Source organism: Anoplopoma fimbria, unplaced genomic scaffold (genome assembly GCF_027596085.1).
Source record: "Anoplopoma fimbria isolate UVic2021 breed Golden Eagle Sablefish unplaced genomic scaffold, Afim_UVic_2022 Un_contig_9016_pilon_pilon, whole genome shotgun sequence".
NCBI lineage: Eukaryota > Metazoa > Chordata > Actinopteri > Perciformes > Anoplopomatidae > Anoplopoma > Anoplopoma fimbria.
The window spans coordinates 27,565-43,349 of NW_026553716.1; the positions used below are offsets into that span (position 1 = coordinate 27,565).

Consider the following 15,785-nt stretch of genomic DNA (forward strand, 5'->3'; position numbering starts at 1 on the left):
GGTAAGGATTGTTCTAAATATATCAAAACATCATCCGCAAATAATGCCAATTTTGTTCCAGAGCTGAAATACTTTTATATTTTGGTTCTGTCAGATCCATTGACTTAAGGGCTCAATAAATATGGCAAATAACAGAGTATTGAAACAGCATTTCTGTAATTGTCACCTCTGCACTAAGAATATTATTTGGCATTCTGTAACTTTTGGTAGGTATCAGAGTGTAAGAAAGTGTCCATCTGTAGGTCATTGTCTAGTTGTTTTTGATAGAATGACATCAGGCATTGATTCATTTTGTCCTGTTTATATTCAGTCTGTTTAGTTTCTGGATTTTTTATTTTGTAGAGAGCACTGTCTGCTTGTTTTTTCTTTAATTTGTAGGCTAATAATTTAGAAGCTTTGCCACCCACTCCCAGTAGAGTTGAGAAAAACAGTTTGTTTTGGAACACTGTGTTTTTCATCAATCTCATTTCTAACAGTCTTAATTTCTGTTGAACATTCAAATCTGTACTGTCTTTCTGTTTTCCCTGTAACGTTTTAGTTGTAATGTATTTAATCTTTCCTGTCTTAATTTTTTTGGGCTGAAGTACGTTAATATTCCCTCTCATTACAGCCTTAAGTGCATCCCAAACATTCGGACCTCCCCCATATCATTTAGCTCCAAATAGGTCTGAATTTCATCCTCCAGTGCTACTTTAATTTGTGGGTTTCTAAGTATACTTGAGTTCAACTTCCACGTTGTACGCCTATGCCTTTGGTTCAAATTAATAGTGAGATAGATGGGACTGTGGTCGGAGATATCAATATTTCCTATATCACAACAAACAAGTCTATGTCTTTCTGAATTATACATTAAAAAATAATCAATACGTGTGTATACAGAGTGAGGATGAGAAAAATGGGTATAGTCCCGGCCTGCAGGGTTGATATCTCTCCACACATCTATAATCCCCATCTCCTGCATCATAGTATTTATTTTCTTATTTGTCTTAGTTTGTCTGAGAGTTGGTTTTGATGAATCAAGTTTCTCATTCAGTCTGATATTGAGATCGCCACCACATATCAGAATTCCTTCAGCTTCTGAGGCCATGATATCAAATATTTCCCTGTAAAACTCCCATTCACTATTTGGGGATGCATATACATTTAACAGAGTAATCATTATACCCTCTAGTTTTCCTTTAATCATTACATACCTCCCTTCCCTATCTTTTTTTTTGAAAATTACTTATTAGTACTGCTACTCCCCTTTTGTTTCCAGAGTTATGTGATGACGAGTAGACATGTTTGAACCCGAATCTACCTATTTTTTTATGTTCAGTTTCATTCAAGTGGGTTTCTTGTAAGAAAGCAATATGAGTCTTTTCTTTATTTAATTTGCATAATATCTTGCCCCTCTTTATTGGACTATGCATTCCATTTACATTAAATGAGGTGACTTTTATTCCCTGCATATCTTATATTTTCCATCCTTAAGTCCTGTTTTTTCACTGTTGTGCCTTAAAACTTTTGACCATTCCTCCACTGTAACAATGAACTGTGATGAACAAAAAACAGAACCATAACCATTTCCCTTCTTGAGGCTTCCACACAGCAGGTCTGAACTATGACCTTGATAGAACCAGTTGAGCCTGGCTCTGAGGGAAAAACCTCTGTGGTAGGCAAAGGGCCCTCGCCGATGGTATTGGCAAATGCAAAGCTTTGCATGTTTTTATAACAAATGGTAAATGTTAAATGGACTGTACTTGTATAGCGCTTTTCTAGTCTTCCGACCACTCAAAGCGCTTTTACATTACTAATCATTCACCCATTCACACCCATTCATACACTGATGACAGGAGCTACCATGCAAGGTGCCACCTGAACATCAGGACCCTAGCTAACATTCATACACATACATACACCACAGGAACAGCCTGCGGGAGCAATTTGGGGTTAAGCGTCTTGCCCAAGGACACATCGACATGGACTGCCGGAGACAGGGATCGAACCGCCGATCCTCTGATTGGGGGACGACCCTGCTCTCCACTGAGCCACAACCTGTTCCAAAGTAGACAGAGCGGACGTTATGACTTCAAGCTTCTCATTGTTCTCCTGTCTGAACTTTTTTAGCTCGGACAGGATTGCTGTACTCACGCTGTCATCCTCGTCCGACCGCGGCTCAGAGCTAGCTTTAGCTTTGGCATTAGCATCTCCTAATGTGCTCTGAAAAAAATTGGGCCTCGTGTCCTTGCTTTTCCCGTCTGAAGGCTTTTTTTCCTTTGCGTTTCTGGTTTGGTGACTCATCGTGGCATTAAAAATCAGTATAACTCTGCTCTGAAGTCGGCCGTTTTAATGAGGGTAGGGGCGGGAGCTTTAAGTTGGTCGCTGCTTCACTGACACGCAGCCGCCATGTCAGATCCCCAAACCGGAAGCCCATCAATTTAATTTAATCAAATAACTCAAAGTTAATCAATTTATTCATACTGACTCAAAGTGATAGAAAAGCCCAGTGTTTAATGTGACCCTTTACATTGAACTTATATAATAAAATTAGATGAAAAATGTACATGTAATTGAAATACTTAAAGTCAACGTTTTCGGTGTAATTATTTTTACTTTTCTGAGCAATGACTTAAAATATTTAGAGAATATGTAGAGGTCAAACAATACGAAGATATGAACTCAATATTTATGTTCAGTACGTTGTCATTGATTTTGTGTGTTTTTCTGTGTGTACACATTATTCTCTAGACTTTTTTATTTATTTATGTACTATGAGAGGGTGATGTATAATATTTTTTTCTTGTTCCTTTTCAATAATAAAATATGTATTATTTGGTTACAGATAACAATTCATATTTTGTAATATTTTGAAGTAATTGAAAAATGATAATTCATGAGTAATGTATTAAGTGATTCAGACGGCTGAAGGACAAACTTTCTGTTCTGAATAAAGCTAAAAACTTGAAGGGCTCGGGCATCTTTATCAATGAAGACTTCCCTGAATCCATCCGTCAAAGAAGAAAATAACTACTCCCCGCAATGAAGGCAGCTCGAGAGAGAGGTGACATTGCATATTTGAGATACGACAAACTTATTGTCCATCCACCTACCCAAAACCGACAACAACAAAGAAAGGCCAACGCTCAGAGTCTGGCTCCTTAGTCTCCAACATTAGGAATGTATGAAGTACTTTTGATTTGTTTTAACTGTGCATTTCAAATACATGATTCTTTACAGACATTGTGGTCTACAAGAAATCTGATTTTGAAGGCCTGACCTTTAACCCTTTTGATCCGTCTAACATAGTCTCTTATAATTTTGATGTTGACCCAGATTGAAAAAAATCATCACTTGATGTTTCTAACCTCTGTAGTGTTTATGATGAAACCCAGTTTAATGACTTATGTGTTCCTTTGCCTCCTAATATATTTTCTAGGTTTCATCTAAATATAAGAAGTCTTTCTAGCAATTATGACAAATTCATTCATTATTTATCTTTACTCAATCATAGATTCTTCAGTTATTGCCTTATCAGAAACATGGCTTACTGAGGACTCTCGAGAAATCTTTAAAATACCAAAATACAGTTCAGTTCACTATGTAAGAGAGAATAGATCTGGAGGTGGAGTATCTCTGTTTATTCATGGTGATTATGAATTTGAAATTAGGGATGATCTAACTTTGAAGTCAGATAGGGCTGAGGTGGAATTTCTTTTTTTTTTTTTTTAGAGCTCTCTGGTGGAAAGAATGTTATTGTTGGTGCTATTCATCGACCACCGGACTCTGTCATCAAAGATTTCAATGAAAGTCTGTTCAGTTCTCTTGACATGATAAACAATGAGGATAATATTAACCTTTAAAAAAATTACATATTCCTACTGGGGATTTTCTCAATATTTTTTACTCTAGTTACTTTTTCCCTCTTATTTATAAATCAACATGAGTCACAGAAGATTCTGTGTCTTTGATTGATAACATCATAACCAATTCTTTGAGTGAGGTAACAAAATCTGGAGTTTTGTATTCAGTCTTGTCAGATCATTTTCCTATTTTTCAGTACTCATTAAGCTGGATTAATAGAGCTAAGCATACTAACATAATGCATAATGCACAAAAGAATTATGACCAAGTCAAACATTTCCAAATTTAAAGACATGCTTGCCCGTAATTCATGGGATGATGTATATGAAGAGAAAAACGCGGATTTCACATATCAAGAGTTTATGAGAGTTATTAACTTTAGTTTTAATGATTGTTTTCCAATTCGTAGTTTTACCAAGAAAAACAGTCAAGATCTGAGTAAGCCTTGGTTTACATTACATTTATGGAAGCTGCTGAGGGAAAAAACAAACTGTACAGAAAATATGTTTCAAATCCTACTCCTCTTACTCATGGTGTTTATAAATCCTATAGAAATATAAACACTCATACCATTAGATCAGCAAAAAATAAATATTTCACCGAAAAGTTTGTGAAGTGTTCAAAAGATATTAAAACCACGTGGAAAGTAATAAATCCGATGTTGCAAAGAGAAAAGACTACCCCAGAGCTTCCTACAGTCTTTTTGGATGGTGAAAATTCTCTGGACGATCCAATTGATATAGCTCAAAAATGTTATGAATTCTTTGTAAATATTGGTCAAGACTTGGCTAACAATATTCCTGCTTGCAATGGTAATCCACTGGACTTTATTCCAACAAATGTCACTACTATCTCTAATTGTATGCCCCCTGATATCCAAGAAATAAGTGAGATAATTGGTGATCTAAAATGATCTGCAGCTGGCCATGACAATATTTCTGCATACCTTGTTAAACAGGTTAAGCAGTCAATATTGCAGCCACTTGCTCATATCTTCACCTTATCTTTGAAAACAGGTGTTGTGCCAGAGGATTTAAAGATTGCCAAAGTTACCCCTTTGTTTGAAGCAGAACATCCACGTTGTTTTAACAACTATAGACTAATATCTATTTTGCCATGTTTTTCAAAAATACTAGAAAAAATTATATACAAAAGGATTTTGTTTCATGTAGATTCTAATTCAATTCTTTACAAACACCAGTATGGTGTCCGGAAAAATCATTCAACTTATGTGGCTTTACTTTACCTTGTTGATAAAGTTATCTCTGCACTTGATAACAATGGATTTACTTGCAGTATTTTCATAGACCTTTCAAAAGCCTTTGATACTGTAAATCACAATATTTTAATGGAAAAGTTGTATAAATATGGTTTCAATGATATTACATACAAATGGTTAAAAAAGTATGTGTCCAACAGAAGACAGTTTGTTTGTGTTAAGGGTTGCTATTCCAACCAAGCCAGACTAATATGTGGGGTTCCACAGGGGTCGATTCTGCACGCGGGCCTTTATCCTCATGTTCTCATATGAGCTTCTGTCCGACAGAAGAATCTCTCCTGAACTCCCCCAGAGCTGTGAACCCTGGAAACTGCTTGAACTAGAGAAATGTAACACCTCTGTTGATGTTTGAACACCTGATGCTGTTTTTCATTTTGGCAACGTTTATACTCGCTTTCTCCTATCATCACGTATTGTTGTTAATGCACTTCATAAAAGGTTATAGAATTCAAGTTTGATTGAAATAACATTTTCTCTTTCTTTTTTTAAATAGCAAAAGAAAAATTTCCTCAGACTTCAAAGCAAATAAAATGATAGTCTATTTCAGAATGAAACACAAAGTAATCCGTTGGGTTCATAGACTTAAGAACTTCTGAATTTAAGAACTTCGTTCCCCCTACCTTTCCCTCCTTATGAACTTACATCTACAGGTCGGGGTCACATTCTTTATGGTTCTATGAGAACAGTGAATACAATATTCTTAGGGCTGGTACATAAAAACACTTAGATAAGATAATCCTTTATTAGCATATGTGGATCTTAAAAAGAGCCAGACTTCTGCTTTATTTAAGTCTTATTGCACAACAAAGTAAGAATAAAAGTGATATTATACATTGCTGTTCAATAGCTGCAAAAACACAACAGAGAGAAATTGTCCCATGTCCCTAAATTCATTCATAATTTCAGCATCATAAATCACATTATATGCATGCTGGATGAGAAACTTATGAATGGAATCATCCCACATTTCATTTTTGTTAGTATAATACTTGTGTTGTGCTGGTTTTTTAAAGGTATCGTAAACCAAAAAATATGTTGTGCCAATAAACATTAGTAAGTATGTTAAATAGGACAAATAAACAAAATTAAAAGTCACTTAAAATAAATAATCATGTTGTTTTCTCTGCAATGTACCACAAAACTGAATTATAAATAATCAAAACATGGAGCTCATCCATCTACTTATTTTTTAACAGCTAAGTTAATTTTTCTTCAGCAAGTTAAAAATAGGTTTCAATAGCATTTTTCTATATTTTCTGTGTAATTATGATGAAAATCTACAAAAGAAATATTTCAGACGATGTCAAGTCTTCCTCATCCAGCGAGTCACGTTTCTTTTAAATCAATAAACTGAAGATCATAAAGGTTACAGTACAAAAGGCAGTAAAAAATGAATAGAAAAAATATTCATGTAGTTGTAGCTACAGTCACAGATGCGTAATCATATAATTAATCACAAAAAGACAGACATTTAGAGTTTGGGCACTTTATTGAAAAGCAAAACAAAAGTACAAAAGGAATGAAATGTAAAACTTCATTCATGTTCATTCTAAACCCAACACTAGAAGTGATTTAGAGCATCACTGTTTCCTACAAAACAAAACTTTCCTTGTCCCAAAATACTATCAAGAAATATAATCTAGCAGATTTCTACCAGCTGAGACGCTTCAAACATCACACAACCCTTTTAGAATCCAGGCTAATATTTAAATATAATAATGTTTCAAATCAGATCTAAAGATATTGTGAAAAATACTCTTGATTATTTGAGGAAAAAACTCAAAGACAAATATTATTTGCTTCAGATTGGTGGTCATAATTAAAAAAAAACAAAAACTTAGTTTTAAAGAAATATACAAGTAAACTATTTACACAACTGGAAAATAAATGTACTGACATCGAGATTATATATATATATATATATATATATATATATATATATATATATATATATATATATATATGCACACACCTCATCAATCTATTACACATCCAGCTCATCCTGCTGAGAGTGGAGGGGGACTGGAGTCAATCCCAGTGTATATGTGACAGTGGTAATGCATGTATGTGGATGTGTGTGTGTCTGCATGTAAATTTACATTTGTGTCACCAATATTGATTTAACCAGAAAAAGCCAACAGCAGAAGTATTAAAGTGTAACTATGGTGGATTTGTTTTAGATGAACACACAAATGTTTATGTGTGAAGAGTGCTGTGATGCTTTCATTGTTCTGAAGATCCTGTTTGACTTCTCTCCAAAACTTATCATCCTCATTTTATTAAAGCAAACATTTTATCAGAGGAAATTCCATTTTTTGATTGAAACTAAACAATCCAAATAATTTACTGTCACCATTTATGTTGGCTCATAGTTTTCAAATGTGTTTTCTTTTATTCCAATCGTTAAGCATCTACAACTAGATCCCCAACCCTGATTCAATCAGATATGATATTAATCATGAATAATCGATGAGTTCACAGTTTATGGAGGACAATGTAGTCCAACACTTGATCCATAAACCTAAAGAGACAAAAATAAATAAAATCATAAAATAGAAAACAAAATAATTTGCCATGAATGTTTAAATCCAAAACAAAGCCACATATTTACAGATTCATTAAGACTTCAAATATCCATGATTCAGTCTTATGAGTATTAACTTTATGCAAGGTTGTAACCATTATGCTTATGAAGCACAAGTGCTTATTTTAATCTGGCTTTGTTCATCAACAGCTGTGAATAGTTCATGTTCCTTATGAAGCAACTCACCGGGCGCTGAGTTCATCATTCAGAGTCAGGATTCAGTTTCTCAGAGAGCTCAGAGCGGATATTTGGCTGAAATATAAAACAAAGACCACATTTTAGTTCTCATGTGTCAAAATGTCAGACTGTCTTCTAACACCTTCCTCCCAGTGGATATGAGACCCTCTTCTAGTCACTCACTGATAAATAAATCTCTCCTCTTACTTCACTTCTCTCTTACATCATCATGCTGTCATCACTGTAGGATGAAAAAGCAGCTCCAGAGTGTAAACCTGGAACTTTATGATCCTAAGCTCACCGCTCACTCTGACTCCTCTTGTGGATGAAAAGGCTTTATTAAATCATCTGTCCAATGTACAAACCATAAACATGACAAAACAGATGTTTTTCCAATAAAGATATTACAGCTTTTTATCTATTTTTCACAGTCAGAATACGGTCTGCCTCCACTCTCTTCCTATCAACAATTAGATACCTTAAAGTATTCACCAACTGCCAAACAATTGTTGAATTAGCTCAAAGTAAACTGGAATTAAACATAATACATGATCAATCGAAGGAAATATGATGACATAACATATCAATGCTAATTAATGATGAACTTAAATATGAACGTGTCTCTTCTAGTCATGTCATCATGACATTACTGTTGACTGATGAAGTTTGCTTCTCTTTCACATTCTGGATAGAAGCATCAACTCAAAGCCTAGAGTCCAAACACTGATCAAATAGTACCATCTCTGTTTGGGTCTCTCACCTTTGCACTTTTTGTAAGCCATGAATCCAACACCAATGAGCAAGACAGCCACTGCAATGATGATGATGATGGTTGTCATGGAAGCGTTCCCTGTTGAGCAGAAAACAACAATAAAATATTCACAACCTGAACAGATGAAGCAGGTTAGAAGAGAAGAACATCCATTTATCAACCAGACCTCAATCCTGTACACACACACACCATATGTTTGTCATGTTCTTTATCACTCTGTACATGATGACTGTATCTATGCTTGTTGATCTCTTCTAGCTGTGTTGTCTCGGTTTAGCTGTATGTCTATGTTGCTTTCTGTCACACATGTTGTTTCTTGACACAACAAGATGGAAGAAACGTACAACAAAACTCTTGAAGGAAAAAAAACTTTCCATCCACCTAAAAATACACAAACTGTTACAGTGAACTAAATGTGTGCTTCCCACCTTCATCACTTCTGATCTCAGTCTCAACTTGGCTGGCCATGTTCACAACTTTGTACAGTCTGGTGACGATGTCCTCCATCACACCAGACAGCTGAAACACACACTCGTACCTCCCCCAGTCTTCAGCTGGGACTGATGGAAGTTTCAGGTCAACGCTCATCTGGAAGGATCCATCGTGGTTGGGGAGGATCTCTCCGTGGTCCACGTCCTCATGGAGCTCCTCTCCTTCTCTCCTCCAGAACAGTGAAGCTCTGTCAGGGTAGAAACCTGTAGCGTGGCAGCTGACTGGAGAGGAGGGAGTCTTCTGGAGGAGAGACACTGAGGGACGCTCTGGAGAGTAAAGAGAAAGACAGACAGGTTATAGGTTCTTTATTGTTATTATTCACTATGTATTAATATTATCATTCCTATTTGAGGTAATCTATTTTAAATGCCTTAGTAAAACATACTCTTTATATGTATGTATGAGTGCAATGCAAATAAAAAAAGTCTTAGAGGTTTAATTGATAAAAGAAGGGAGAGACGGAGGGGATAAAAAGACAGATGAAGAGAGGTGAGAGATTAGAGAAGGGAGGAGGACAGTGAGTGTGAGAGAGAGAGAGAATGGAGGGACAGAGAGGTGAAGAGTGTGAGGGAGAAGATGTGGTGAAGGAGAGAAGGAGGCAGAGAGATGAAGAGAGGTGACGGAGGAGACATGTGATGTAATGTGACTGTTGGTCAGAAACAAGAGAAGGTGTATGAGCATTGTGTCCATTAAACTACATCAGGTCATGTGATTCTACCTGTTCTCATCAGAGAGCTCCTCCCGTAGTTCACATACTTCTTCACCCACTCAGGACAATCCTGAGTCAGGTAGTTCTTTATCTGTGCTATCTCAGCTCTGTTATTATCCCACTTGTGTTTGGTGATGACAGCCTGTTGTTTGGGAGCGATCCATGTCTCTGTCTTCAGGTCAAATGATATGAAGTCTTCTCCATCATAACCATACTGATCATAACCTTTGACCTCATCGGTCTCATCATCCCATTCACAGCCGTACATGTTCTGGACAATGTGGACACCTGAGAGAGAGAGATTAAAGATTAGGCCTTAAACCAGAGTGAGATCACAGCCCAGTCACCTCTCATCAGTTGGTATCACATCTTCACCACAGAGACACACTGATCCACAGACACCACAGCAGAGGAGCTACACCTCCTGCTGTCATTGGCTGGATGGAAGCCACTTACAGCCAACCATCAGCTGGACAGTGTGGACGTCTCAGAGAGAGAGACAGGGAGGCAGAGCATGCTGGGAAACAGAGGGACGTCCTGACACTGTCCATGTCCTCTTTACACCACAGAGACACAGAGCCTCCACTGAGACCAACAGTTTGTCTCCACTGGTGAAGGTGCTGTGTCTGCATGTGAGCTGCAGGAACATTACATTACATTACAGTCATTTAGCAGATGCTTTTATCCAAAGCGACTTACAATAAGTGTATTCAACATAGGTATTCAAGAGAACTACTAGTCACCAGAAGTCATAAGTGCATCTCCTTTTTTAAACAAGCATCTAAGAGCATAAACCAGAGCAAAAGTACAGTGCAGAAACAAACTAATATGAATACAATAAGTGCTAAGTGGAAGGCTCAGGGTAGTACTTCTTGAAGAGGTGAGTTTTCAGCCTGCGCCGAAAGATGGGCAGCGACTCTGCTGTCCTGACGTCAGTGGGGAGTTCATTCCACCACTGAGGGGCCAGGACAGAAAAAAGCTGTGACCGGGTGGATCGGCCGCAGGGACCTCTGAGCGACGGGGCAACCAATCGCCCCGAGGCAGCAGAGCGAAGTGGTCTGGCGGGGGTGTAGGGCTTGACCATGGCCTGGAGATAGGAAGGAGCTGTTCCTTTCACTGCCCTGTAGGCTAGCACCAGAGTCTTAAACTGGATGCGAGCTCTTACAGGGAGCCAGTGTAGAGAACGGAGAAGGGAAGTTGTGTGGGAGAACTTGGGGCAATTGAACACCAGATGAGCTGCAGCTTTCTGGACAAGCTCCAGAGGTCTGATGGCTGACGCCGGGGCTCCGGCAAGTAGTGAGTTGCAGTAGTCCAGGCGGGAGATGACCAGAGCCTGGATGAGCACCTGCACCGTCTCATCAGTGAGGAAGGGGCGAATCCTCCTGATGTTGTAGAGGAGGAATCTGCAGGAGCGTGTAACCGATGCAATGTTTGCTGAGAACGACAGTTGGTCGTCCAGGGTCACACCCAGATTCCTCGCAGTCCAAGTTGGCGTCACCACGGTATCATCAATTGTGATGGACAGGTCTCGGTGCCGGCAACCCTTCCCCGGGAGGAACAGTAGCTCGGTTTTGTCCAGGTTGAGCTTCAGGTGGTGTGTCGCCATCCACTTCGAGATGTCAGCCAAGCACGCAGCGTGCCTCCACTTGAGTGTCACCGAGGGGAAATGACAAGACCAGCTGGTTGTCATCGGCATAACAATGGTAAGAGAAGTCATGCGAACACACACACACACACACACACTAAGGTGGAGTCCTGACTAGTCCTGATCCTGGACTGAACAGTACACCCGCTGAGACCCTGTAGCCAGTGGACCAGTCCAACAATGGGAAAGACTAGAGAGCAGACTGTCCTCAGCAGAGCTCATCTGATCTCATCTGGAGTTCTACTTTATATTTCGGGATTTTTATCATCAATTCTGTTTTTCATTAACAGATTAACCATTAACTTATTTTAAAATGTCAGAAAATAGTGAAAATGTCGTCAAGTTCTGGGAGGATGAGGTGAAATCTTCTTCTTCTGCCTGAACAACATTGAACAGCATTAAATATGAAATTATATAAAAGGGAGAAAAAAAGAAAATTAGGTAGAACTAGAAAATGTTTGACATGTTTCTTGAATTAAAGACTTAAACATTATCTAATAATAAAGGAAAATGTTGCCAATTCATTTTCTAACTATCTAAACAAATGGATAAATGGTTTCAGCACTTTATATGTTTATTATGGCATGAAAACACTGTGGTCAAGTATGGTTCACCTAATCTCAGTGTATGCAGTTATATATATATATATATATATATATAAATGTATATTATGGGATGGACACACTGTGTATCAAGTGCAGTGGAGTGAAACCTGTGATCTGGATGAGACATGTACCATCCAGCTATATATCAAAATGCTGCTATCCTTATGCCCAGCAGGATGGACACACTGTCCCTACTTTCAGTAATGTTCCTCTGCAGCTGTGGTGTTAAACCGCTGTGATCTGGATGAGACAGTTATGAACCAATCAGCGTTCAGTAGAGTAGTTCTGATCGGATCCAGTGGAGATGTTAATATCTCCTGGTTATTATGGGATGGACAGAAACACTGTATCAGTGCAGTACAGCAGCATCCAGTCGTCTCAGTGTCAGTAATGATTCTGATGAGTCTGACTGTTTCAGCCAAGAAAAGACGTCAAACTGTTTATCTGTGTGTGTGTGTGTGTGTGTGTGAGAGAGTGTATGTGTGTGTGTGTGTGTGTGTGTGTGTGTGTGTGTGTGTGTGTGAGAAAGCATGTGTTCCTCTAGCAGCTGTGTGTGTTTTTCTAAGATACATTGATGAAAATATAAACAAAATGTGTGAGACATAAACAAACCTCCAGTCTGGTTGAAGCGCTGTTTTGCTGTTTCAATGTCGGCTTTGAAGGCCTGCTGGGTGACCAGAAGGTTTCCAGTCTGCCTCTGCCAGTACGTAGGATCATCTGCTGTGGCGTTGCTCATCCAGTCCTGTTTGGGTTTTGCTCTCCTGGTGTTACTGTCATAGTGAAACATCTGAATTTCATCAACCAACCCAACAGTCACAAACTTTGGGAAGTTTGGGACTCCAGAGGACGCAGTGTAGAAATACTTCAGAGAGTGGGTCACTGTAACAAAAAGATCATGTCATCATTTCATCTTTGATATCACACTTTAATAAATCACTGAACAATGTTGTTTTCCTTCTCACAGAATCAAAAAGAACTACAGTTCATTAAAGACATCCTAATAATATCTGCTGTGCACTAAATAAATACAAAAACAAACGTATACTTTAATATTTCTGATGATTCTGTCTTGAAAACTATCTATTCTGAAATGAAATATCAAACAAGTCACATATTTGGACCATGCACTTGTGAACCTGACTTTCATTGATAGTAAGTAGTTAAACGTCATTCTTTTCATTTGGTTTTGTCTCATCTTCTTCAGGATGAATAATGAGAAGTTTACAAACCTCATTCAAACAAATGTGATTTATATTATATTTTATATAAATATCCAACAGATTCAAACTTGTTCTGTTTCATGATATGAATTTCTTTATGGTCTCTATTTTATATGATAAACTGTGACCACTGATAAATTACGTTCTGAGGTTTTTAATATTAACTTTGAACTCTGTGAGTTTCTTGAAGCTCAAACTGGCAGCACTTCTCCTCATACGGATTCAAACTGGGTTGTTTTGCTCTTTTTATTGCTGTTGTCATTTTTCACATTGAAGTAATGATTGATTTAATTTTTTTATGTTGTTGTCGGAGGGTTTGAGGATTTCAGATGTTTAAGAATAAAGGTTCTTTTTTTAAATACAACCAACATTAAACCAATAAAAAACTAATCTGACCCAGTCCCCTGTGTCCCTCAGAAGTCTTTATTTATGTTAACTGAAGAAATATGTTTAAGTTTAACTCCAAATATCTGTGGAAAACTTAATCTGCTTAATCTTATGACAATGTCAGAAAAATGTAAACCGATGGACACAGCTTTATATTAAAGAAAACTTCACCTCAGCTATATTTGAGCTAAGTTCCATTAGTATCAGTGGAATGAATAGAATCCAAGAAGAATAGAATATTATTTAAAGTATCAGCAGAGTAAACTTTCTGCAGGTGTCTGTGAGTTTTGTGGATCGAGTTATCGTCCGTTCAGAATCATTCACTGTCCTCTGTGTCTGAATGTATGTTTTTCATATTTCTGTGTTTAAAAATCATGCACTGGTTACAAATCTGACCAAGAATAAATATATTTCCTGTTAATACATCAAATACTTCAACAGTACTGCCGGATGGATTGTGGATTTTTGAGGCCGATACTGACGTCAATATAGTTTAAAAATGTAAATATTTCAGTTGAAAGTATTTTTAATGTAAACATATAAATAAACAAACTTAATACAGATCCATTAGTTGTTGTTTTTTGTGAAGAAGATACGAGCTAAGTGTGACATTTCACAGTTTAAATATGAACTTGTGCTCTCTGGAGGACAAACCATGAAGACACTGTTTATGAATGACCTCATGACATTTCTTCACTTACATTTATCGTTACTCATCAGCCAATATGTTTAAACCTATATATCTGCAATATGTTTAAAATATCTGCAAAGCTAATATTGACAAATAATATCGACGGCTGGTTCATCAGTCCAGCTCGACTCAACAGCATCAGTGTGATGTAATCTGAACCAACCAACAAAACGCAGGATTAAAGCTGATGTGTGTTTCAGTGTTTGGCGTCAAATTTCATAATTTTCTGAGCAATGACTTAAAATATTTAGAGAATATGTAGAGGTCAAACAATACGAAGATATGAACTCAATATTTATGTTCAGTACGTTGTCATTGATTTTGTGTGTTTTTCTGTCTGTACATATTATTCTCTAGACCTTTTTATTTATTTATGTACTATGAGAGGGTGATGTATAATATTATTTGCATCTTGTTCCTTTTCAATAATAAAATACTTATTATTTGGTTACAGGTAACAATTCATATTTTGTAATATTTTGAAGTGATTGAAAAATGAAGATAATTCATGAGTAATGTATTAAGTGTCAGTAATTGAGTTTATTAGTGAACGATATTAAATATTGCACCAACAAAGCAGGAAGTAGTTTAGCTTCAGCGGGAAAACAACCATCAACTGATTGTTGATAAAAGTAAAAGTGCACAGCCTCCTGGAGAGATGAAATGAACCGACGTGTTTCCTGACTGTATGAATATGTGCATTATGTCTAATTAATGAAAATAACTAATACAAAATATTTACATAATTCATAAAATGACAGTCGTATTGTAAAAAGCACTGCATTAACCACAGCACACATTTTATATAAAACATGAACAACTTAAATATATAAATTAAAAAGGTCACTGCATACAGTTTAGGACATGACTCCATGTTTTCATATTATGGTCTTTATTAATCTGACGTCACGCTGACGTTTCAGCTTCACACCCTTTCACTCTTAATGCTCCTGATGTTATAAAATAAAGGATTTACTAACGTGGACTTTAAGATCGTTTGTTTCTTTTTCTATCATTTTTCTACAGTCAACGAGGAAATCCTGGATGTAAACATCGAAGACTATCAACAGAACCTTAAACTGATAAATACAGTACATACAGACACGAAGTATTTCTTCTTTTACAATCAAACTACTTATAAAACAAAGTGTTAACTGACCTGCCGTCGCTCCATGAAGGCTTATTATCATCAGGAGAGTCACAGTCTTCGGCTCCATAGTGAGATGTCCCATCTGAGGTTCCGGTTCTTTTTATTCTGACGGAGATAAAGTCATGATGTCTGTTCAGCTCAAGGACCAGGACTGAAATGAAGGAGAGATAACGAGGATCGCTGACGTCAACCTCTATCTGAGCCAATGGGAATTTAAGCTGAGCATCTACG

The 15,785-nt window shown here is 37.1% G+C and overlaps 1 protein-coding gene across 1 annotated transcript; it reads right to left on the bottom strand.

Annotated features, from left to right (window-relative positions):
- Positions 1 to 6,592: 6,592 nt before the first annotated feature.
- LOC129116783 (major histocompatibility complex class I-related gene protein-like) lies at positions 6,593 to 15,705 on the bottom strand. The gene is made up of 7 exons (XM_054627496.1): positions 15,564 to 15,705; positions 12,719 to 12,985; positions 9,866 to 10,144; positions 9,084 to 9,413; positions 8,644 to 8,733; positions 7,893 to 7,958; positions 6,593 to 7,643 (listed from the first exon to the last, which is right to left on the bottom strand). Exons 1-6 carry the CDS (start codon positions 15,634 to 15,636, stop codon positions 7,942 to 7,944), a joined length of 1,056 nt encoding a protein of 351 aa, XP_054483471.1. The 5' UTR covers positions 15,637 to 15,705; the 3' UTR covers positions 6,593 to 7,643; positions 7,893 to 7,941.
- Between the last annotated feature and the right edge of the window lie 80 nt (positions 15,706 to 15,785).